This window comes from Hippichthys cyanospilos, chromosome 10 (genome assembly GCF_059441005.1).
Source record: "Hippichthys cyanospilos isolate Australia breed blue-spotted pipefish chromosome 10, RoL_Hcya_1.0, whole genome shotgun sequence".
Taxonomy (NCBI): Eukaryota; Metazoa; Chordata; class Actinopteri; order Syngnathiformes; family Syngnathidae; genus Hippichthys; species Hippichthys cyanospilos.
This window is the reverse complement of record NC_142378.1, coordinates 2,978,149-3,004,534: the sequence shown is the minus strand read 5'-3', so window position 1 is coordinate 3,004,534 and position 26,386 is coordinate 2,978,149. Positions and strand designations below refer to the sequence as shown.

The following is a 26,386-nucleotide window of genomic DNA, read 5'->3' as shown; positions in this document are numbered from 1 at the left end:
AATTGACTGTATTTTTAGCCGACATTAGCGGGTTAGCACAACTAACAACTACTAACTTAAAGTGCAATCTCTACACAAACGAACATATAAACAGAATAAACACTCATCGCTTACTAAACATAGGCTGTAGCGTGCGTTATCAACATAAATGATAATAAACTATAAATATGAGCTTACGTTGCCTTTCACAATGTCACCGTAACGAGCCGAATGAGGCACAGAGAACGTAAAACCGGAAACGGAAATGCAACGCGACCCGACAAATTAAAAGCATGCATTTCAAAATAAGATAAAAACGTCACGAACTCTAAAGCTTAAAGAATTCTTAACATAGTTACTAACCAATATTACTTAGTTATTTGATGAATACAGTACTGTATAATGTACTTTTTTGCTTTTTCAATTTTTTCCATTTTTTTGCGCACTTTTTAAAAGATTTTTTCTTTTGAAATATTTTTAATTTAAATTTTTAATTTTGTATATATATATATATATATATATATATATATATATATATGTATTTTTTTTGTTTTTTTCTTTTTCCCTATGCACGCTCACATCTTTGAATCCGAACACGAGCCCACGCACGGCGGTTTGTTTTGGAGGTTGAGCAGGTGACGCATTGTGTATGGACAAGAAAGGAACCCCGGCTGGCATTTGTAAGGAGAAGGGCTAGCTTTGCAGCCCGCATTTGCCTAATCACTTAATCTTATCTTTCATTACTCCCAAAAGTGAGAGCTGGCGGCGGCGCCGCCACTGCAGACCTTTCCTTCTCACCGCCCGCGGTGTCGGACGCTTTGTCAGGAGCGGAAGAGAGGAGGCTGACAATCATAAGACATTCTCACGTTGCTCCCGGGAATTCATTTTTTTTGGGTCGGCTGCGCTAGGAAAATATTATTTTTCCCACATCTATTTTTTTTTTAGGACAGAATCGCATAGCGAAGGCATGACTGCTTTGCCTTAATCATCTCACGTCCTTTGGAATCGGATCAAGCGAAGCATCCGGGCATCAAGCTCTAAGATGCTTTTCACCGACTTTGTGAGCGCGTGTATTCACATTCTTACTTATCTCCCAAATAAATGGTTAAAGAGCTTACGTTTTTTACATCGTCCCTGCGCTCGTACGGATGAGGAACACACTGCAAATGAAAACTTTTACTGAATAATTTCAATAGTCGTCTTAGCTAGATGATTTCAATTTAGATGTATGGCTATGCCAAAATATGATGTTTTAACTCCTGGGGGGAATTTTGAGCCAATTTTGGTGTTTTTGATGTGTGATATCAAAGGAAACGGATACAGAAATACACTAGGAGGGTAAAATATTGCATGGATTTTCAATTTATGAGTATGCTGTTCTCCCTTCTCTTTTGTATGCTTGCAAATGGGGGGTCGAGAGGTACGCCCTGCAGATGTCAAATCCAGCCCATGTCGGGCTCATTTACTGCCATTCAAAATTGGAAATATTGTCAAGTTTGGAACTATTGAAAACTGCATGTTTTATCGTGCATTTCCCCCGACTTTTGCATGGGCTCATTTACTGCCATTCAAAATTGGAAATATTGTCAAGTTTGGAACTATTGAAAACTGCATGTTTTATCGTGCATTTCCCCCGACTTTTGCATGAATCCTTTCATCGGCAAATCGCAAGCGGGGAGCAATAGAAATTTTTATGTACACTCCAAAACCACCAGGTGGCGGTAGCGGCCAACTTATGACACCTGCAAGCCTTTCAATGACTTCGATGAATGGCTTAGCCTGTACTGCAATGATGCAAAAGTCTTCAAAAGTCATAAGACTCTAATTATGACATCATAAATATTCCATGTCCAAACCTTGTCATTTAAAGGCCTCATACATGCAAATGTAAGAGCACAAGGTCCACTTTAAAAATGTTCAACTTTAGTAAAAGCACTAAAACAATCAAGCAAGCAATCATACTAGGCCTGCCACTCGTAAACATTTTTAGAATCAAAGAATATTCCATCAATTAATTGATTCATCTCATAAAATTTTATTTTCGGCAAAGTGAAACTGTTTTTTTTTTTCTACCCCAATTTGTTTACTTACCAATTATGGCTGTATTTATTTATTTTTTGTTGTTCTTTGTCCTCATTAACCTGCTTCCCTCATGTCTGTCAATCAGCTCCCTGCTCCAATTGTGTCTTGCCCAGGTGTTCCTTGTTGTCTACTCAGTTTTGAGTGTGTATTTAGTTTCCAGTTTCCTTTCAGTTCTCGTTGTGGTTGTTGTGGTTGATGTTGCTGTCAGTTCCCCGTCATCCTCGAGTGCTAATCCTATGATTTTTCAAGTTTAGGGTTAAGTCTTCTTGTATTAACCCTTTACTGGGCACGGCAGCCGATTTCACTCTCTGAACAAGCAAAACTTCCGAAAGCCTTCATAACGCACCCCTTGATTGTTCTAAAATCCTGAAAATTCTTGCCTGATTCGGATGTAAAAGTAGAAAAAAAAAAGCTAAAAAATATAAATATAAACAAATAGCTATATTTATTTATTTCTGACCGGCATCATGTCGGGCAGCCTCCATTTGTAACAATAACGTGGCGTCAGCATACTTCTTCGCCGTGTTGCGCGTTCCGTCGCTCGCAGTTTCCTGGCCGCCCAAAGATAAAGCCACACATCGCAGCTCTAATCAGAGCGGACATTTCACGGCCGCCTCCCGGGTGCCAAAAGATTCCCGTTTGTTATTCATGTCCCGTGTAGTGCGGTGGCGCGCCTATAAAAGGGCCTGAGATGAGACTCTGGAGGACTGGACATAGTTTGGCGCGCGCTAGCGGGAATCGGGCTGATGCTAGCGCCGCCGTACGGGGCGACGCGGAAAGGGGAGCTATATTTAGTGCGGGCCGAGCGGCCGATCCGGCGGGGGTGGGCGGCGGGTCAGGCGGGGGGGCGTGGGGGGGGGGGACAGGTGTAAGGGGGGAACGGGGGAGTCATTATGGGAGAACGCAAGAGCTTGGCAGCCATAATGAGAGCTACCTACGCGGCTAAATTTAGCTCCCGTGCTTGGGGCTGGATGCGACATCATCAATCATGAGCAGAGTTGAACAAAAAGTTATTGCCGTTGACCCGTTACCTATTTTCCCAAGAAAAATAATCATTCTCCCTCAGACCTTGCGCGGTACAGCTTCAGATGAAATTTCCTTGATCGTTTCTCTCTTTTGAATATCGTTTTTTAACGAGGTGGATGTTGAAACAAATCGGTTATTATGCCCGTGCCAGGTTGAAAGGAAAACATTTTGCTCTCCTTGATGCGTGCTTGACTACATTTCCTTGATCTTGATTTTCTTTTACATCTCATTTTTAATGGGTTGGTAGAATGTCCTCTTTATATGGTCAAGGTTTTTTTCTAATTCCCATTGCCAAAATTATTTTGTTCCCCTCCTTAGAAAGAAGACATTTTTTTCAACGCTTGAGCAGTATTATGACTAATTTTGGGTCATTTTCTTCCACACCATTTTTGCAGTATTTTAGGAACAATTGGAACAATTGAAACAATTTCTGATGCCCTTAGTCTCCACTTGGATAGCATGCAGCATGCATAGCATCATGACTGGAAGAGGGAAAGATCTTTGCAAGCTTACCCAGACTCTTGAATGACGTACTGGATTACCATGTTGCAGTGCCCATAGTCTCCACTTTGCTGCAGTGGTCCATTTTGTTGCTGCCCTACATCTCATGAGTAACACACTGTCTTTATCTTAACCTGTGCTGTGCCCTGGACGCTGTATTTTTATTTATTTTTTTGCTTTAGCTGTCTGCTTTCCTGTGTCCTTAATCTCCTTTTGAATAACACACATGTTGAGCTGTACTAGTTTGAATTAATCTAGTCTCCTCTTGAAAACCACACACACACACACGCGTTTTAGCTGTCGTCTTAGCTTTGCTTCGGACACTGCAGTATTATACTCCTTAGTCTCTACTTTGCTGCCCTTATTCTCTTATATAGTAAATATTAGTCCCTCGCTGTGAGTAATTATGAACAAGAGGAAACCCCACATAGCTCTCCGTCGTTGATGTGTCCCGTTTTGACCGATGCGTTCAATGCGACTCGGCTTTTGCAGTTTAAACCGAGCGCAAGCCATATCTTGAGACTGTTCCCAAAAAAAAACGTATTTGTGTAATTCAAGACGGGAGTCCGCATATCCCTCTGATAACTAATAACAAACTGCCGTAATAACGTCCGCTCCCATCGTGAACTCCCCGTTGAGCAGAAGCAGACGGTAAACTTGAACTTTGGCTCTTTCCATTCCACAAGGGGTGGGGGTGGGGGGGGGGCACTATTTTCACAGCAGTAAATTAGCCAACGTGTCTTTTGCCGAGTTAGTTTCCGCGTTTGTGAGTTTGTATTATTTTGTTGCCAAACGGGGAAGGACTCTGTCGAGGATGCAGAATGTCATCTGAGATAGCATTTTTTTTCTATATCCGCCTCCCGCCTGCTTGCCGCAGATTGCAACAGACGAATAATTCCCGCCGTTTGATGTCGTCTCTCCGAAAGCTCTCGCCTTGGCGCCCGTGAGTGGAATTTCTAAGTTTATGATGAAAGCGCTTCACAAGTTGCTCCGCGTTGCTAAGCGAGAATTGGTAATTGGGCCAAGTTGACCTTAAGGTGACCCGTAAATTGCCGGCGATACCTTTGACCTTAGCCTCGCCCGGTCTGTCCTTGATCTTATGGGCCGTGCTTCATTTAACACATTAGAGTGTCATTTGTAAGTAAGTGGCTCGCTTGTACATGTGGTGGTGGGATCCATTTTTTTTTTTTTTTTTTTTTTTAAGTTCAGAAAGCCAAAGTCCGCATGACTTGGGGGATAAAGAGATCACATTGTGGGAAAAGTGAAAGTGTGGTCAAAAGATGGCGGTGAGGGTGAAATGGAGGTCTTATCTTAGGAGAGGAGTTTTTACTTGCCTGAGGCTAAAAAAGAAGAAAAGTGTGTGTGTGTGGGGGGTGTCTAGGTGTCAGTCATTTTAATAGGAAATGGGGTCGGTGAAAACGAATTTTATTTCTGCAGTTTGGAGATGATTCGACATATTTGGGATCGTAATGGGAATAATGAATGACAATTAAATAGATTTTGTTATTTAATTCTCCTCCTAGTGTGCACACTTTGGCCACCGGGGGGCATTGTGAAAAAGATAAGGAACAAAAAATTGCTGCATGAACAGTTAGCATTCTGTGCAGAGGATAAAGCATACATGCCCGTGAGTACAATTATATTACACTGGTCAACAGTAAATTTTAATCTAAGATGGTTTTGTTTATCAATAAATGTATTTTTGATGCACATTTAGAAAAAAATAACGTTATTTCTAGCACAGGTTTTTCAAATATGTTTTTTTTTCCCCAAGGTTGATTAATAATAATAATAATAATAATAATATAGTTTTTACATTTGTTGTAATGTATAGCGATGATGTTTCAAAAAAAAAAAAACATTTTGCTGACCCCAAGGGCGGGTATTAAATTGGTCATCAGTAAATTTTAAGATCTTTATCCACCATTTTTTTCCTGTTTGAATTTTATAGTCATGAAGTAGTTTTTACATTTTTTGAAACGTATTGCGACGACTAATTTTTTAATGTAATTTTGACAGTTGTTATTCTTCCATTTTTACATGATGCTATTCATTAGCCCGTTTACGGTGTTTCCTACCGTGTGTTAGCATTAAGCTAACGTAGGCTACGTGGTTGCTTTTAAATGATAGTGCGTAAAAATGGTTTACTTGAATTATTCCATGTTGTAAAATTTTCATTAGCCCATTTATGGCATTTCCTGTTTGTGTGTTAGCATTAAGCTAACATGAGCTATGTGGGAGTTTTAAATCAACGATGGACCGTTGGTGGCCTGCCAATGTTCAATATTTTTCAGTTAAATGTTAGTTGAATGTGTTAGCATGATGTACTTGATTTATCGCGCTCTGTATTATCAAAAAAAAAAATGTTTTGGGGAAAATATACCTTCCTGCGTTCGAGGCTAACCTACTTGTAAGTCCGACTAATTCTCTTGTTTGCACTTTTGTTTGTTCGGGGCCATTAACACAAGATTGCCTTGTTTTACGCGCGCATTTAAAAGAGAAAAAAAAGGGGAGGATAAACGGTAAAAGCGGGTCTCCAGGTGAATGTTTTGAATTGGATTGCGTAAATGTTGAAAGGTTGCCGGACGTAATGTCCATCCCCAGAGAAGTGTGTGTGTGGAGCGCCGCTAACGCGAGGAGAAACAAAGGCGACTACGGCGGCGGATTATTGGAGCCCATGGAGGAAAGCCAGCTGAGATGTTTTGCTGAAATATTGCGGGCTTGGAAAACTTCTTGGGAGATCAACAAAAGTACAACCTTTCTTCACTGTTGTTCAACATGTTTTTTCTTGTGGATTCTATTTTTTTTTTCTATTCAGTGGTTTTTATAGGGACTGGTATTGGGGGTAAACAATCAATTCGATTGTTTGGTCCTTATTTTCTCCCCTCTTTCTTTCTTTCTTTTGGTCTTTCGGTCTTTCTTCCTGTTTTATTTTTCTTTCTTTCTTTCTTCTGTCTTTTTTCTTCCTCATTTCCTCCTTTTTCTTTCTTTCTTCTGTTTTCCTTCTGTCTTTTTTCTTCCTTATTTCCTCCTTTCTTTCTTTCTTTCTTTTTCTTTGTTTGTTTGTTTGTTTCTTTCTTTCTATTTTTTACTTTTTATCTTTTTTACTTTTTGTCTTTCTTCCTATTTTCTTCTTTCTTTCTTTCCTTCTTTCTTTATTTCTTATCTTTTTTTCTTCTGTTTTCCTTCTGTCTTTTTCTTCCTTATTTGCTCCTTTCTTTCTTTCTTTCTTTCTTTCTTTCTTTCTTTCTTTCTTTCTTTCTTTCTTTCTTTCTTTCTTTCTTTCTTTCTTTCTTTCTATTTTTACTTCTGTCTTTTTCTTCCTTATTTCCTCCATTTTGTTTTTTTCCTATTTTCTTCTGTCCTTCTTCTGTGTTCTTTCTTTCTTCCTTCCTTCCTTCCTTCCTTCCTTCCTTCCTTCCTTCCTTCCTTCCTTCCTTCCTTCCTTCCTTCCTTCCTTCCTTCCTTCCTTCCTTCCTTCCTTCTTTCTATTTTTTCTTCTGTCTTTTTCTTCCTTATTTCCTCCTTTTTGTTTTTCTTCCTATTTTCTTCTGTCCTTCTTCTGTGTTCTGTCTTTCTTCTTCCTTCCTTCCTTCCTTCCTTCCTTCCTTCCTTCCTTCCTTCCTCCCTCCCTCCCTCCCTCCCTCCCTCCCTCCCATAGAGTCTTTGTTTTACTGTCTTCCTCCCAAAGAATCTGTGGGCGCGCTTTCTGGTTCACGGGGTTTAACGGTGGTTCATTTGCACATAATCGATGCCGTTGTTGCTTGGCAGAATCAAGACAGGCAGTGGATGTGTGGGGCCGGGACTCCATTTAAGACACTTTTGCAGCTTTGTGTGCATGAGGGGAGGGGCGCTTTAACAATAACAATAATTCTGTGGTGTTTAGGTGGCATTTTTCAAAAATGCAAAGAAACATTCTTTCCCTGAGAAAGAGTGAAGAGCTTGAAGGTGAGGGATTAGGTGGGATGCAGATAAGACATTTTTGGGCCGCATTCAGGTACGATTACATTTTTGGAATGGATTTTTATTGCATTTTAAAGCCGGAACCATGAACCATACTGCAATTATTTTTTTTTCCAGTTTGTTTATATAAGTCAACGTGCACTATTATAATAACCTTAAATGAGATAAACAGATGCATCTGTTGCTATAAAACACACATAAGAGACCAATTAAGAAGTGAAGCTGGAGTTTATACAACAAACACTTGACTGATTTATTTGTTTTTCATTTGCATTATTGATTTACACGCTCCATCTTTGCGTGCAATTAAGATTTTAAGCGTCCCAGTTTTGTCTTATGAAAATCTTTGCCCGCACACAACAACAAACTCTCAATTCCATTAGCTACTCACACATATTTTCTTATTTTGAAGCTCATTGGTCAAAGTCTCAGCCGTATCGGTAGCAGTGAAGTGACGTGCACGCATTAAGAAATTATTGCAATTGCTTTACTGGATGCAAATCGTTTCTGACATATCGAAACACATGAAGCGTGAGGGGAAAAAATGCTCTCATATTTTGTTTGCTGAAAGGCTTATGCATATGTACACAAAGCTCTAGATTTTATCGAAATAGAAAAGCTGTGTGTGTGTATGTAGTAATTGGCTCAAGTGAGACAAGCGTATTTGTGTGTTAATGAGGAATTTAGCCCGGGTTGTTAGTGGAAATAAGTCTTACGCATACACCCTCTGTGATTTTTTTTTTGGTTTGTTTTTTTTCCTTAATCAAATAATCTATTAGCAATTTTTATGTTTCTTGACATATGAGCACTGACAGTTACTTCCTGTTGTTTCTTTTCAAAATAAGCATGAAGCAAAAACAATCACATGATGTGAATTCAGAGCAACCTCACAACTCTGCTTCACGATTCTCAATCCTAACACACAACGCAAAATGCCAAAGGCGGACCGAAGCATCAATTACCATTGATATAACCCTTTAATTACTGACATTAGAGAAGAAACGGTGAAGCAACACATGAAGACAGACAGTATGATATTCTCACAAGTGGAATTGGGCAATAAACCAAATTAATTTCATTAATTCGTCAAAATTAGCGAAACCGTGAAATGGAGTTTTTGCACAAGCGGCTGCTTGGATTGGTGACTTATAAGACATGTTTACAATTGTTACCAACTCGTATTTTTGCTATGAATATTTTTTGTGCAAGCCAAGAATTTGAATTTTACTATAAAACATTCAAATCAATATACTTTGTTATCTGAACAGAAAAATGCGTAAATTGCGTAAAAATACGTAATTGCCAAGAATGACTCGAAAAAAAAAACAAAAACGTTATTTGGGCTCTATTGCCCAACCTTGCACACAGGCATATATTCTTTATCCTCTATGAAAATGACTACAATGACTGTTTCCGTAAATATCTGTATTTCTGTCTTATACTGCCCCCAGGTGGCCAAGACATACATCAAAAGGAGCAGCGCGATAACCTTTGAACTGAAGCAAAAAAAAATTGGGATTACATTTTTCTCGTTGTCGAAAAATGTTTTAGATACAGCAAATAAAGTGATGAAAGTCAAGGCACTATTTTCCTGACATAGGAAGTTATTTTGAAAACCAAAAAGATGGCAGCAGGATGTTAGCTATCTGGAGCGAGCTCACTTTCATATTTCTTGATTTAAACGCTAATAATTGCACAACACATAAAGCATTGAGAGCGAGCTTTTTTTTTTCGACATCTGCTCCCTCCATTCAAGCCTGACACACCCACCCGCAGCTTGCCCCATTGAGAAAACCTCAACAGGAAATGAAACACTTCAGGACTCTGCGCAGTTTACACTCCCGATGTTTGCCGGCGCATTTTATGCCGCGCGGTTATAAACAAATATGATCCGCGATGCATTATTCCGTCTCAAAATGGTCCCGTTTGCTCCCCTTGTCGACGGAGTCCCAGCGCGGGTGACGTGTCGCAATCCATCCTTTTTTCCCACAATCCCTCGCTCCCTCTATATAGGACGCGCGCGCCGCCAGGGCCCCGCGCTCCAATAATTAGCCGTTCTTTATTAATTATGAATAAGAGCTAGTTCTGCGGGAGCCGGAGAGAGCGGGCCTCTCGTAACGACTCATAAATTAAACAACAGAGTTTCCTGGCCTTTTGATTAAAGATAAAGAGGAAACAGTCTGATCAATAGGGAGCCGTTAAGAGACTGGCACACTGCGGAGGGATAAAACGCACCAAGAGGAGGGAGAAATACGGAGAAGGGCCCGCAGAAAGCTTTCAGACACTTTGAGAAGTGGCCGCGCCGGTGTGGGAGGTACGAAAGACAAGCGCGCGCCGGCGTCGGAGTGCGAACTCTTTATGCGTCACCGTCGACAAGGTGGGAAAGCCTCGCCGTCCGTCACGGCGTCGCCCACGCGCACAGGAAGGAGTCGAGGGCCGCCGCTTCCTGTTTCGCGCGGAAAAAAATTGGAGAAAGGTGGCAAAATAACGGCGGCTGGGGAAATGACTGTAGATTTCGAATTAAGAGCAAATGCATTGGAAAATGAAGCGACGCAGTGCTAAATTGCCAATGAACAGCAAACGTTACAATACGCAAAAAAAAAAAAAAAAAAAAACAGCTTGCAGGCAATGCGGGGACCATCACTGCAACCTAATAATGATTAAAAAAAAAAAAACCTGAACAAGGGCGTCGTCTCAAGCTAGTGTCAGACGCTTTTCGTAGGCAACCTTTGAGTGGAGATTTCTTTGTGCATGTTTTAGTTCATTTGTGTAATAAAAACAATGTGTTTGATATAATTGTAAGCACTATATATGTATGTTGCATTCACAAAAACTGGTAAAGAGCAACTATATATTCCACATGATATGCCTTCAATCAAAAAGTGTTGCTGCATTGGCCGGGAATCGAACCCGGGCCTCCCGCGTGGCAGGCGAGAATTCTACCACTGGACCACCAATGCTTGAAGGTGGCAGTTAAGAATAGCCCTTTTGAAGGGAGACTGTTTTATCCCTGGAGCAAGCCGGGTTATTAACTCATTCAGTGCCAGGGATGTATTTTCACGTTTTAAATGGACAGTGTGTAAGATTTTGACCCCTTCCTTCACTGCTTCCTTTTTTCCTTCCTTCTTTGCTTCCTTCCTTCCTTCCTTCAAACTTTACTAATAGTTATTACTATTATAAAGGACGAGAATTAACGTCCATGGCACTGAAAGAGTTAACCAGACAGTCGGCTGCTAATCATATAATGACCATCGCTCTGCATCATCAATCTGTGCTCCTTTTTGTCAAACATTACAGAAGGATTCAAGTGTCGAACCGCGTGAAAAAATTCACTCAAATGCATGAGACTAGTCACAAAAGATCCTTCCTAAAATCTCAGAAGTGACAAACATGGCAGCTAACCTGTTGGTGGCTAGCGAAAGATGCTAATCTAGTAGCCTACATTTTCACTCTGAGATCCTTCTTGTCAAACGACGTGAAGACATTCACGATACCCGTCACAAAAAATCCAAATCAGTCAGTTTTTACCGTTTTGATCATGAGCGACAAACATATGGCAGCGAGCTATTGGGGGCTAGCAAGAGATGCTAACGTAGCATCCTACATTTTCAGTCCCCGCTTCTTGTAAAACCCATCACACAAGATCCAAATCAAAGACCTTCTTATCTTTCGAACACGAGTGACAAACATTTGGCAGCTTACCAAATCAGTGAGTAACGACGCTTACATCGCATTTTCTCTGAAATTCTACTCACAGTAAACACAAATTACCGGTTAGCATGACAACGCGAGTGTTTCAAAAGCTTGCACTTTTCACCCCCCCCCCCACCCAAAACTCTTTCAGTGGGGGCGTCCCGCTGAAAGATTGCCGACAATTTTTCCGCTGCAGGACACATGGCTAAATGAGTGTATGTTTAGAAAGGCAGCAATAATAGCAGGTCTACCGATGGACAGGAAAAAAACAATACAAAGTGCTTCTTTGTTGGAGGCTTTTCAGTGGTTTCCATAACCAAGTCCTACTTACTGGGAGGACACAATAGGGTCATATAAGACATTTTCTTTGGTTTAGTAGAAAATCGGTCCTGGTCTCGTCGTCTTGGCCGACTTTCAGCTTTGTATGATGATGATTAATATTTTTATTCTCCGTTCGTGTAATCCAAAATGTGTGTCGTGCAATCGTTTTCACCTGGTAGTGCTGGGAAAGGACAAATGTGGTACGAACTGAACAAATACAGTTTTTATCCTGAACTTTAGTTAGATCTTGTCAGATGATGCTGAGAGCTACAACTAGGAGATAAGGAGGGTCGATTAGAAAGTATTTAGCTTGCTTAGCAGCTTCAGGACTATTAACTGTATTGATGCATTTTTTGCTGCAGGTTAGTAGCTGTACTGCTCCGTCTTATTTTATTTATTTATTAATTTTTTTTGATGGCACATTTACATTTACAAATTAATGGGGTTATCTCATCTCATCTGAATGTTCCCGGGGTGATCTGGCGATCTAGATATATCTAGATGTATAGATTGAGTTAGCTAGATAGCAATCTCACCCATCCAGCTAGCTAGATATCCTGTTAGTTAGTTAGATAGCAATTTTGCCTTCTAGCTATCAAACGAGCATGTTCTTTCTATAGCTATCCAACCTGCTATCAAGCAAGCTATTCCACTGTCTATCTATCCAGTTAGCTAGCGCGATAACTATCTGTTAATCAAGCTAACAATCAATCAAGCTATTATTTAGCTGGTTATCTATTTAACTAACTATTAAGCTAGCTTTTCAACTAGCTTGCTATCCTGTTAGTTAGTTAGATAGCATTCTCATCCATCCAGCTAGCTAGATATCCTGTTAGTTAGTTAGATAGCAATTTTGCCTTCTAGCTGTCAAACTAGCAAGTTCTTTCTATAGCCATCCAGCTAGCTATCAAGCTAGCTATTCCACTGTCTATCTATCCAGTTAGCTAGCGCGATAACTATCTGTTAATCAAGCTAACAATCAATCAAGCTATCATTTAGCTGGTTATCTATTTAACTAACTATTAAGCTAGCTATTCAACTAGCTGACTATCCTGTTAGTTAGTTAGATAGCAATCTTACCATCAAGCTGTCAAGGTATAGCTATCGAGCTATATATTCCGCCGTCTGTCTCTGCAGTTAGCTAGCTCGATAGCTCTCTATTAATCTAGCTATCTATCTATTTAACTAACTATTAAGCTAGCTATTCAACTAGCTGACTATCCTGTTAGTAAGTTAGATAGCAATCTTACCATCAAGCTGTCAAGGTATTCAGTTCTTTCTACAGCCATCTCTCCAGCTAGCTATCGAGCTATATATTCCGCCGTCTGTCTATGCAGTTAGCTAGCTCGATAGCTCTCTATTAATCTAGCTATCTATCTATCAAGCTATCTATTCAGCTAGCTAGCTCGAAAGCTATCGATTCAAGCTATCTATCCAGCTAGCTTTCTTGCGCTAGCTGCCGAGCTGTCTGTTGCAGCAACGGCCTAAATAAATGTTTGCAGATGTAAAGAGACAGACTAATATCTACGTCTCCCAAGGGACCAATTTGATGCCTGGTTGCCATAGCGCCCGTCGACAATCAAAGAGCCATGACGTCCACGGTAAAGAAACGAAGAAGCCGAACACGAAGGCGACGCGGAGGTTAATGAGCAAACCGTAACGCTTAATGTCCGTCCATTTAAACTTGTATCGACGCTTGCTTTCTCCTGCCCTGCCGGCCCCGCCTTCATTTCATTTCCGGGGTTTACCAGAAGCACTTATTCTGATTAGCAGCTACTCCAAGGCGCGCCCCCGGGCCGCGACGTACGAGCCACACTGCGGCAGACGAACGAGCCATCGTAATGTTCTCTGACCGATGAAACGATTAGTCGGAACGTAGCGTCGGTTTCAACCCCGTCCCCGGTGTGTTTATACGGCGAAGGGACGCGATCAAATACGAGGGTCGGCGAGTTCATCTGCCATCTGCCTGTTCTTATCTGGTCCCCATCCAGCAAGAGAAGCCGCTTTGACACTATCATGCCATTTGTCTCCAGCCATTCCGAGCCAACTTGTTATTTCCTCCTTCCTTTTATCTCCCCATGTTATCTTGTCCCAGCTCTAAAATTCATTAAAGCGACCTCTTACTCCCCAGATTTCCACTTCACCCCCCCACTGTCTGTCTTCTCCCACAGTGTACATGTCTCTTTTGAAGCCATCATGACTGCCAAATGAATCCTAATGATGTTTTTCACTTTCATGGGGGGGGGGGGTTGACAGACGTCCTTCAGTTTTGCTCATATTGGCTGCAGATGGAGAATGTTTGGCCAAGTAGGACTGGAACTGAATAAACGCAGCTACTGAATATCTAAAATCCGTTACTCGTGTTTTGCGGCAGAGCTTTCCGGGTGGTACTTGAAGGTACCGTGTTCTTACAGAGGAATTATCTGTTTTGTTTTGAGTGGGGTAAAAGGAATATCATAATATCCCAAGTATAAGCCACACTTCTTTTTTTGGCAAAAATGGAGGGGCGTTACGGTTCTTAAAAACATTTGAATCAAAATACCTTGTTTAGACTAGTAGGGCTGCATAAGCCACTTTATTGTAAAAAGTATTTTTGGTTTGATTCACCTCTAAAACTTTTCGCGAATTTTTGGAGATTTTGAATTTAGCATCAATAGATTTGTTTCCAACAGTAGATGTGGCAACTGCCAAAAAATAATCTACCTAAGATGTCCTCTTTTGGATCATAGAGGAAATCTGTTAGCAAAAAGAAAATATTTTTCCACAAAAAATATTTAATATTATAATATTTAATATATTTATTTATTTATTTATTTATTTATTTATACTGTATTTATTTATATTTATTTATATTTGTACACAGAAAAATATTCAACATTGTCCTTTTTTGTGGTTACAGTAGAGATCTGTTCACAAAAATAAATCATTAACTTAATTCTTAATAAATATTTGTCCTCAAAAAATAATCAACATAAAGTATCAAACCTGTTCTCAAAAATAAATAACTATAAATAAGTATTTGTCCACAGGAAACTATTCCATTTCTGTGATCATAGCAGAGATGTGTTCACTAAAATAAATCATTAACTCGACAGGTGACGAGTGGCATTACCTTACATTTTCCTGAAACAATTCATTCAAAAATTATTTTCAACAGATTTTTGCTTTTTTGTTTTATTTATCTCCGAAGTTCCCTCAAGTCCCCCCGGCCGTGCTAGAACCCCCATTTGAGAACCGCTGTATTAGATGAAACTTTTATCGGTTACCATGACGCGGCCAGTACGAAACTAAACGCGAGCCCCAAATACTTCCACTTTTCAACCTTTCGAGGCTGCGCTTTAGCAAAAGCAGAGCCCGCGGTGACAGCAAAGCAATATTGCCCGCCGCCTCTTACAAAGCCCAACAAAATGGCCCCCGGGTTTGTGTGCGGCAACGGAACCCCGTAGAGCTGTCGATAAACAGTCTGCTCGCTTTTGCGCCGTCAATCCTAACCCGTAGCGTCGCTTTACTTTTTAATTGGCGGTCTAACACATTTTCAGGCCGCTTTTATGTTTGTTTTCATGCCTGAAAAACAAACATTTATTTTTATTCTTGTTGTATTGTTGCAGAAATGCGAGGCTAAACAGTCAAGGTCTTAGCGGCTAGTTGAGATCTTGCTGCTGAAAAGCGGAGCTGGAGCTCCTCATCAGTTGATGGCGTGACCTCATTGCGAGCCGTAAATGAATCTTTAAATAAATCTGATTCATTTGATTCTCCGTGGCATCGATCTGTTTTTGCCAAGCGCCAAATTAGCCGCTCGGATTTAGCCTCCAAGTGTCACGTTCAACTCTGTTTGACTTCGGGATGAAACCATGAGCGGAATATCTCCGAGTTGAACCAACGAGCCAAACGGCGCGGAAAAACGCCAGGCAAAAAATAACAAAATTCTCAACAATAGCTTTAAGCTTTTAATTTTTTTTTTTCCGGGGTGTTTTATTAGACCACTGGAAAAAAAAAAAAAAAACATCCTGCAGAAGCTGAGGAGCGTTTCCACAGCGGGTTTATGGTTTGGGTCGTCCTCCTTTTTTAAATGGCAGAAAATGTCATGTGGTTACATCTGCTTAGTTCTCAAAAGCACAGAAAGAACTCGCTGTCGTTATTCTCGCAGGACGAAAAACAAATGAGGTGCGCCGTGCGTTGTTGAGGTTTGGTGTCAAACTAAAAAAAAAAAACAAAAAAAAACACCAAAAAAGAATCCTGTGTATTTAAAACCATCGCCTTAGTTTGTTCTGTTAGCTCCTTGCTAACGCATGATTAGAAATACAATATGGAGCTAATGAATAGCATCAATGAGGTGTTAAAGCAATGGTTGTTTGAATACAAACGGTGCAGCAAAACATTTAGACCGACAATGTGAATTTACACACTAGCAAACAAAAAGCTTCGGTCAAAATACCCAAAGAATTAAAAATATAGCAAACACACTAAAATTTGCTTGCAAAATTTCCAAATTTGAAAATTCACAGATTTTTGGAAATATCACTCTGTAGTTGTTGATGGCATTTTTGGCTACCGCCATGTCTGCGATGAATAATGGAGAACTGCAGTGACTGTTGAAAATATGTATCTGCTTTTTCATGGCTAAAATCTGAACAGCTTGCTTTTGACATACATTGTCTGATACACTAGAAAAATATAAAACTGAACTTGTCCTTGATTAAAAAAATAAAAGCATATAATTTTTTACAATAGTCTCTATAACATATTTTAGCAAATATGTTCTTTCATGTGCCAATTAATTTGCTCTTAATTTGAAAATGTACTGCATTACATTTGCTGCAGAAATCCCTGTTAAAAAAATAAGGTAAAAGTTGCTTCCTGTTCAAATCAATTTACTCTCAATTTGAAAAGAAAAATGCAGTTCTTGTCACACCATCAAAAAGCATAAAATGTGATTAGCTGATGTCTGCAGACACCGCTGTTAAAATCTCACATGCGCATTATTTTGCTCTGAATTTAAAAATGTACTGCATTTGATTTGCTGAAATCTCTTAAAAAATAAGGTAAATATGTCGTTTCATGTTCCAATTAATTTGCTCTTAATTTGAAAATATACTGCATTAGCTTTGCTGATCCCTGCAGAAATCCCTGTTAAAAAAATAAAGTAAAAGCTTCCTGTTCAAATCAATTCACTCTCATTTTGAAAAGAAAATGCAGTTCTTGTCACAACATCAAAAAGCACAAAATTTGATTAGCTGATGTCTGCAGAAACCGCTGTTAAAATTTCACATGCGCATTATTTTGCTCTGAATTTAAAAATGTACTGCATTTGATTTGTTGAAATCTCTTAAAAAATAAGGTAAATATGTCGTTTCATGTTCCAATTAATTTGCTCTTAATTTGAAAATATACTGCATTAGATTCTGATACCTGCCGAAACCCCTGTGAAAAAAAAATAAGATTGCTTCATGTTCAAATCAATCAACCTTCAATTTGAAAAGAAAAATGCACTATCATCGTCACAACAATAAAAAAAAGCATCAAATTCGATTAGCCGATGCCTGCAGAAACGCTGTTAAAATCTCACGTCCTCCCTGAAATGCTTTCACGCATCCCCAGGGGTACACGTCACCTCCATTTGAGAACCAGTAGTGTAAACAGCTTCTAAAAAAAGAAGACCACTAGTTCTACGCAAACAATCAAAAATGTTTTTTTTCTTCTATAGCAACGACCACAAGCGATCCCTCAACAATGGAGACGCGCTCCTTTTTTTTTTTAATTAATTCCATCCTTGCAGCGAGAGGTACTAAGTGACATCGCCGGAGCTCGGGAGGTTTTACCCTCAGCCCGTTTCATGCAAATCAGCGCCCACGTATATGAGCGGATGACTGAGCCCCATCACGCCATTGAGATGTTATCTGTGAAGTGTGTCACGTCAATGCCATTAATCGTACGTGCGACGCGACGGCCCGTCGGGCTTAAAGAGAGAGAAAAGAGTCAATCATGCGCGACGCGCCGTCTTTGACTTCCCGTCGGGGTCATCCGGGCCAAGGCCAGCCGCGTTTAATTTGTGCGACGGCCTCACGCCATCTTCTAATAAAGCCGAAGGATTCTTTTGTGGCGCCGCTCTTCGCACGTGGAGCCATTGAACCCGCCCGCTTTTCATTCGCCGAGGTCGGAACGACGGGGGGAGTTCGCTTGCGTTTCTTTCGTCGGGGGCGCGGCGATAACGGGACAAAACAGGCCTTTGGACCGGCGCTTTTCAATAATGCGCTACACGCTGTGATGTATTATTAACCCCTAACAGCGCTAAAGCGAAAATTCCGTCTCTGACTGCACATCCTACTGAAATTCAACAGAATAAAAGCATGCATTATCAGACAAAAAAAAAAAAAGTCACTATAGTACAGCTAAGCAATAAGTGGCTTCATGTTCCAGTTAATTTACTCTTAATTTGAAAATGCACTCTTCCTGTCATGGCATTAAAATGCATGAAAATAGATTTGCGTATACTTGCAGAAACCCCGTTAAAATCCCACCGTCATGTACCCCCAAAGAAACTCGCAACCCTTTTTGAGAAATCCTGCACTCACAAAATGTTCTCCTTATGTAACGGAACAGTCACACTGGGAAACAATTAAAACCATTGTTACATTTTATTGCTTGAATGATTAAGACTAATCTTAGCATGCTGATTCCAAAATTGCAGTCATTTCTTTCAAGCATTTCTTCAGATAAGAAAGAAAGATAAGATAAACGGGATCAGATCATTCGAAAACAAACATAAAAAAATATACTTATTTATTATTGGTATTTTTCTTGTATTATTTTGTTATTTTGTTAGCATAAGACAATTCTATAATAAGACTTGTTAGCTGATTCCGATTGGGCTCATCTTGCAGAGCAAATTGTTTGTGCAGTCGCATTTGAGACATTTTGGTGAGAGGTGTGTGCAGCTCCCAATAGATCAGTACGTGTAGAGTAAAATGGCTATTCTGCAGTTCATAAACTCGATAAAAAAACAGAGAGGTCGCTTTTAAAATGTGTTAAAAATTTGCTATCAACCGATTACCAGCAGGGACGATTATTTAGGGAAATATATGGCATTTTGACAAATACCGGCAATGGCCTTTCAAAAAATCTGACAGGTGGTGATAAGTTAATTTGAATATGTCTTCTTATCTTCACAAGCGATTCTGCAAAAGTGTTTTGTTTTTTTTTCTCAGTGGGACTTAGAGCTGAGCAGTGCAAGGAAATCCCATATTTTCTTAAGATGCAGTCCAAAGATAGCAGTTGTAATGAAAACAACAAAGGCCCTAGAATTGAACCCTGTGGAACGCCATATAAAAACGGAGCCTTGCCTGACTCAGAGGCCGTAAGGCTAACGCGCAAAAAGTTCCGTCAGCCAAAAATAATATGAACCACTCAAGAATCCTACCGCCAGCTGCTATATTTAAGTCATAAATAAAACAAATATGCTTTCTTCACTCTTTACTGTTCTTCCTCAGCAGGCGTGAAAATCCTCCTTCCGCGAGCAGTCTCTGTGAACGCGCAGGCGACGTATATCTCTCTCACCTTCCCTCTTTCGCCCTTCAGCTTTCAAAGCTCCGATTTAAAGTCGTAGCGCCGCAGCGGGCAGCCAGCCAGCTTCCCCCTGTGCAAAAACCGCCACCCAATCCACTTTGACGAACACATCCCAAAGCCTCCGAGCGGCGCGAGTGTAAAATGTCAAGCTTGTGGGTAAAAAAAAAAAAAAATCACACTTTAGAAATAGATCCGGCCCTTAAGGTTGTTTAATCGCGTCAAATGCATCTGGAGGTAGACTTAATTTGTTGCCGTTGGACGCAAGCGGGATCAGAAGTGCCAAGTAGCGCTTTGACGCATCGCAGTGGAAGATAGAGAGGTACTGTATGTGGCTGACTTGGCAGCCTCCATCTCTGATTAGCATGCTCCTCAGACACGGTGAAAATCTGGGAGGGGGGGGGGGGATCAAACTTGAGCGGCGCCGGGCCTCGGGAGTCCCGCCCGCAATCCGATTCGACGACGCACGTGTGTTTGTTTCTCTTTGTTTTTGATGGCTTGATCCCAGCTACGCGCGCAGACGCGCTCGCTTTGTCGGCGCCGTGTGATTGACGCCGCGGCTGAGGCGTGACATTCAAAAAGAGATAAAGAAGAAATAAAGGGAGGGCGGAAATCAAAATACGGTCGGAATGGTCGCCCGGCGAATCGGAAGGCGAGTCGGTCGCAGGCGTCGGAGATTGAGGGCGTGAAGGTGGAGGGACTTTGAAAGAGATTCACGGATGACTCATGCAAATCGCCGTCTCCGGAGCTTGCCTTCACTTTTCCTCGCGGGTGCGTTTTGAAAATTGCAAGGCGATGTTGTTTATGACGGGGCGTAGCTCTCGGCGCGGTTATCTTCCTGCGAGATTGCCCAACACAGCTTCGGGACGCGTCATTGTGCGAACGCCGCATTCACATCTCGGATGCGGTCGGCTACAAAAATAGTCAATGTTTGGATATGTGACGTGGCGGCGGGATATTGGGGAGCCTCGGGCGATTTCCCGATGTGATTTGAAAGCTGAGAGGAATCGTTTATTCGCGGTGAATAGGCCCTCACGGTATATGTTGAAATCCGTCCATGGAACCATCTATGGATCCGTCATGTATCCTTCTATCATCCAGCCGTTCATGGAGCCTTCCTTTAATCCATTCGTCTTTCATATCGTATGCGTCCATGGATCTGTCCTTTTATCCATGGATCCTCCATCCGTGGATTATTCCTTCCATTCATCCACGGGTCCTTCATCCACCTTCCATCCGTCCGTCCATCCATCCATCCTTCCGCCCGTTTGTCCGTCCGTTCATCCGTCCGTCCGTCCGCCCATCTGTCTGTCCCTCCATCTTTCCATTAGTCCATCCATCCATCTATCCATCCATCCAGCCATCCGTCCATCCATCCATCCATCCATCCATCCATCCATCCATCCATCCACCCATCCAGCCATCTGTCCATCCATTCATCTGTCCGTCCATCCATCCATCCATCCATCCATCCATCCACCCATCCAGCCATCTGTCCATCCATTCGTCTGTCCATCCATCCATCCATCCATCCATCAGTCCATCCATCCAGCCATCTGTCCATCCATCTGTCCATCCATCCATCCATCCATCCATCCATCCATCCATCCATCCGTCCATCCATCATTCCATCATCATTCCATCCATCCATCCATCCATCCACCCATCCGTTCGTCCATCCATCCATCCATTCATCCATCCAGCCATTCATCCATCCATCCATCCATCATCCATCCAGCCATTCGTCCGTCCATCCATCCATCCATCCACACATCCTCCATCCATCCATCCATTCACTCATTCATATATTAGTCCATGCATCTGGTATCCATCCCATTCATCATCTATCCATGGATCATTCCCTCCATCCAACCATCCAACATTCATCATCTAATCATTCATCCATCCATTGATATTTTCATCCATCCATCCGTGGATCCTCCATCCATCTATCCACTCATCTTTCCCCCATCCATCCTTGCATCTTTCCTTCCATCCATCCATGGATTTTTCCTTCCATTCATCCATGGATCATCCTCACTCATTCATCCATTAATCCAAGCATCCTTCCACTCTCTGCCCATCTAAGGTTCCTCCATCCATCCAGCCATCCTTGGTGCATTAGACACTAAAATAATCTGATCTCTAAATTGTGTCATTGAAGAGACCAGAATGAGAATTATGTGCTCCCTCTTACAAGCTCCAGTTCCAAGGTGAGCGAGCAGCATTTTGGACCAACTGGAGATGCTTGAGGGAGGACCGGATGGATGACTGTTTCTAAGTTCCGTTGTGAAAGGAGAGGCTTAGAGATGTTTACGTTTTTTGAAATGACTGTAATAGTAACGTCAAATGGGGGATAGCATCGTGGTTCTCGCCACCTCTTCCGTTTTATGCTCCATCACCAATACCCAGTGACTGACAGATGACCTCCAAACGATGGTAGTAAAGTCCATCACTTCTGAATCATAATCAAATAAAAGGACCTACCAGTCCTGCGTTGTTAGCCCCGCACTGTTTATGCTAATTAATGTCCTCAGCGATACGCTAGCAGAATAATAGCATGAAAAGTGGTTCTGTCTTCCCGCAGAACTGTTTTCAGTGTCATTAACAAACGCTTTGTATCATTTATACCGATGTCGTAGATGATCACCGGGCGCGTTCTTTTTCTTTCTTTTTTTTCCCCCGCAGTTGACTTGACAAAGCCTCTCTCCGCAAATGTGATTGATGCAGTTGCTTTTAGCCTCGCGTCAATCTCGCGGCGCGTTTTCTTTTCATGGTTAATGCAGCGGCGCCGGATTCCTCCTCCGTTAGCTGGTTTGAAGAGTGATTTATGGCCTCGGCCCCTGAACCCTGCCCCGCTAATGACGGTTGTAAACCGGGAGGGGGGGTCGAAGGTCAGGCCCATCTGCGCCGTCGTGATGTCACAGAATGTTTGGTCCCCGTCTCACGCTTTTGCGGTTGGATCAGAGCCAGCGCTGCGGAGGAGGCGTTAAAGATGAATGAATCATCATATGAAAGTCATGTGGAGGGTAGGCAAATACAAGGGAATGGGGTAAAACCCGATCTCAGCTTTTCCGTTCCACGCCGCTGAAACACAGACCGCTAATGAACACGGAGACTTGGACAGAAAGTCTTTGTTCCAGTCCCTGTACGCGGTAACTGCAGACGCTTTGTTGCCCGGTGTCTCGGCAGCTATAATTTGGAGGCTTGTGAAGGTTAATGACAGTGACACGGCTCCAGCGAGAGCACCGGTTAATGCTCCAAGATATCCATTCATCAAGACTTTTCTATTACATTACAGCTCTGCCATTTGGAACTCTTAATAGGACATCAACCATTACCTTATTTCGCTGTCAACCTTCAAGGCAGATTTACACAGAAGATGCAGGTGCTAAAGTCTGATTGAATGCCTATACGGTGGACCCCCGGGTTACGGCGTCCCTGGCTTATGTTTTTTTCATCTTGCGATGTGGAATACTGAGTTTTTTCGTCCCCCCTTTACGGTATTTACCCCGCTTTGCGACAAAAGCAACTGTCATGACCCTAGGGGCTTGGCTGTATTTGTGTTGTTTTGTCTCCATCTGCAGGCGATTTTAGGTATTTGCACTTACTTGCCTCCCTACACTGCTGGTCTGTTATCGGTCGGCCTCACTCGTTTCAAAATGGCGGAAAGGTAAACCATATTTATAATGCATTTTACTGCTTAATTCAAACTCGAATGGGTTAGCCATGGGTCCCAAGATTGCTAGTGATGTTAAAGAGAGAAGGAAGTAGGTTAACAGACATTTATGGAGTGTATCAGATTTGTGTGTTTTACGTGTTTTACGTTGTTTTTTTTTTTTTTCAATCCACATTTGAAGAGCCTGCTTCGACTTTAAGGAACTTTGATTTCATGGAAGATTTACTCCCAAGGTCCAAGTGTCCAAGTCTGATTAAATGTCCATTTTAGGTTTTGAGTATTGCTTGGCTAAAACTGAAGACAGACTTGACTCGTATTTGACTTGTTGCTCATGAGACTCAGACTAGATTTGACTGAAACCACATTTTGAAAACTTTTACTTTTTACATTTGGAATTCAAATCCTGACAGAATTACACCAAAGGTCCAAACGGCCAAGTCTGATTGAAGCTCTATAACTTCTCTGTTGATGAGTCTATTGTAGGATTTACGTATAATTTGGCTAAAACCGAAGAACGACTCGCCTTTGACTCGATGAAATCTCTCGAGATTAGTCTCGCCTTTTTACATTTGAATATCTTCAGTTTATTCAAGCTTTAGCCAAGCGAGTCGAGTCGAATCCCCTCGCCGTTGATGGGGTACGTGAGAACGGAAACGTATCGTATTTTTATCCATATTTGGACTTGGCCTACTTGCTCAGAATCTCAGAATCCGTCATTTCATGTGTTTTTTTTTTTCTATTAAAACAATCCTTCGAGAGCACGGAATTACATAAGCATCGGTCACATGAAACCCCGAGAAGTCGTCGAGAGTTATGTGTTTTTGTCCTGTTGCGCACCCTCCAAATATGTTCCACGTCATGCGGTGATCTGTGGCGCTGCATGGGAAGAAAACGGAGGACGGAACACCAAAGGTCACCCCTCATTTTTCATCTTCCGTGCACGCCTGCTCCCTTTTCCGCTCTCAACCTTTTTTCACCCTCCTCTCCCGACTCTTTATGCCTGCCATGTAATCGGGGCGCCAAGGTTTCACGGCCATGCAAATCTTGCGCAAACCAAACCTGGCTCGCCGGCGTCTCATGCAAAGGACAAATAAATCATGCGGACACGTGTCCGGACGAGGATATTGTTTATCACTTCGGTCTTGTGAAGGAGATAAATGCAACAGTGGAACTGTGTGAGAACCGAAGACTAATCAAAACGGCAACAGCAGATGCATGAAGATGTCCACTAGATAAGCGGAGTAGAATGATAGTAACTGTGGAGAGAGGTCATGCGAATCTTTATCGAGAACGAGGACCGTTTTGCGGCGAACTCCAAAGAAGTGACCCGGGAGCGCAACAATAGAAAATATGTATTACGACTTGGTCAGTTGGTTGCGTCTTGAAAATTCAAAGCCTGGGTTTGTCTTTCTGAGCTCTCCCGCAGTCAGCTGCTAACACAGAAATGTATTTTGTTCAGAATAAAAGGTTTCTAGGTCAAATGAAAAGTTTACCTCTAACAAGTGAACCCATTTTGCAAGGAAATAAATACATGGAATAAATCACAAAGGAGTCCGCGCCGGAACACGAAAACAAGTTATACAAACAAATTGCTTTCAGTTAATATTGATAGAGGTAAATAGCACAAAGTTAAGTGACAGTAGATTCAGCTACTTTGAGGTCTGCCGATAGTTTTGTATCTTTTATATACATGTAACCCATTTGTGTTTTCTGCCTATATGAACAGAACACAAAGGGGCAAAGCATTGACCCTTGAGGTACACCTCATACATCAGAAAGAATAGGGATGGACCAGTTTTTAGTCTGCCAATAGTTGTTTTGTATCTTTTATACGCGTGTAACTCATTTGTGTTTTCTGCCTCTATGAGCCGAACACAAAGGGGCAAAGCGTTGAGCCCAGAGGTACACCTCATACATTAGAAAGAATAAGGATAGACCAGTTTTTAGCCGGGCTTATTATCGGCGGCAATATTCTGCATTTTCATGAAAATCGCTATAGGCCTTTTTAAAAACGTTGATTTCTGATCATAAATACCTTTAAAACTGTATATTATTTTATTTTATATTCTGAAAAATACGGTCTTCTCAGCTCACTTTGCAACTGGCTCTTTCTCTGTCTTTGCGCCTCAGTCATTCCATGCATTCTTTGGGTCCGGCTAGCTATATATCCGCTGCGACCCCCCCCCCCCCCCCCCCCCCCCTCTGTGTGAAAGCCTTACTTGTATCCCTCCCGCTCTCTCACCTCTCTTTCTCTTCAGCGCTGCATTGTTTTTGTCATTTCCATTTCCCTCGCTCGCCCGGTCCTCATCGCAGCATTTTCCACCGCCTCAAATCCCGCCGAATCCTCTCATCTCATTTGGTCGCCCGTTCGGCCAGTCCCCGCTACTCGTGGCATCGTTTGTTATCTGTGATCCGAGCAGCATCCGGCTATCATCTGCCCGTGATTGCGCACTCTCCATAAAGCTCGCTAACATGACAATTAAGCCGGGCTCGGGGAAATCTATTGGGTGTCTTTTAAGCTCACATAAAGTCGGTGGAACAACGGAACAAGCATCCGTGGCTTACTTTATATCCTATTACACATACGCTCGTAATTCTCAATGGCGTAAAAGTCTGAAGGACGTCACCGCGGCCAGGATGCTAAATTACTCTTTGGAGGCTAGGTGTGATGTCATAAGAGGCTTGAAATTTCTGCTCAGTGACCCTTTCCTTATGGAAGTGTTTTTTTTCTGTATAAAAAACGTTTGAAAAATAACTATATAAATATTTGTTGGTATCTATCTATAGTGCTGATCTTTGTTGTTAGCTAGCTCGCTACAGTGTCATTTTTTCTTGTTAGCTAGCTACCTAGAGTATCCATCTTTCTTGTTAGCTTGCTCGCTAAAATATCAATATTTCTTGTTAGCTCGGTAGCTACATTGTCAGCTTTTTCTTGTTAGCTAGCTAGCTATATTATCCATCTTTCTTGTTCGCTTGCTAGCTAAAATATCAATATTTCTTGTTAGCTCGGTAGCTACAGTGTCAGTTTTTCCTTGTTAGCTAGCTAGCTATATTATCCATCTTTCTTGTTCGCTTGCTAGCTAAACTATCAACATTTCTTGTTAGCTCGGTAGCTACAGTGTCAGTTTTTGTTGTTAGCTAGCTAGCTAGAGTATCTATCTATCTTTAGATAGATAGATAGATAGATAGATAGATAGATAGAAAGATAGATAGATGCATATACTTATTTTAAAAGTAATTATTTAAAAAAAAATAGCACACCACAAATTAATCTTCATAAAAATAAGAATAGACTTCATTGTTGGACCATTTCACTTTCTTTGAGTTGTTGTTGTTGTAGCAATTAGAAGAAAAATGAGAAATTTCAAACCTTTTTGGCTCACATGGGAGCCAGGATTTAATCAAGCATGAAAACAATTGTACTTGCCGAATAAGTAACTATAATTTCACATTTTAATCAAGAAATAATAATGTGCTTTGAAGCTTTTTAGTATTCAGCCCATTTGCGTAACAAATGTATTTAACAATGATCTTTATCTAGAGGTTTTTTTTTTTTTTAACTGTTTTGCATATTATGAGGCG

General features: G+C 41.4%; 1 protein-coding gene and 1 non-coding gene across 4 annotated transcripts in view; one reads left to right on the top strand and one right to left on the bottom strand.

Annotated features, from left to right (window-relative positions):
* The window catches only part of sema6bb (sema domain, transmembrane domain (TM), and cytoplasmic domain, (semaphorin) 6Bb), a 157,776-nt gene that overhangs the window by 48,141 nt on the left and 83,249 nt on the right, over positions 1–26,386 (top strand). Inside the window, exon 1 of one of the 3 annotated variants that reach the window (XM_088426576.1) lies at positions 4,323–4,531. The exons of the other annotated variants lie outside the window; for them this stretch is intronic. Within the exon in view, the coding sequence (XP_088282702.1) occupies positions 4,410–4,531 (122 nt within the window). The 5' untranslated portion in view covers positions 4,323–4,409. Of the gene's footprint in view, positions 1–4,322; positions 4,532–26,386 lie in introns of those variants that run through there. 3 annotated transcript variants of the gene reach the window in all.
* On the bottom strand, positions 10,441–10,511 carry trnag-gcc (transfer RNA glycine (anticodon GCC)). The gene has a single exon. It is a non-coding gene; the product is annotated as a tRNA-Gly (tRNA).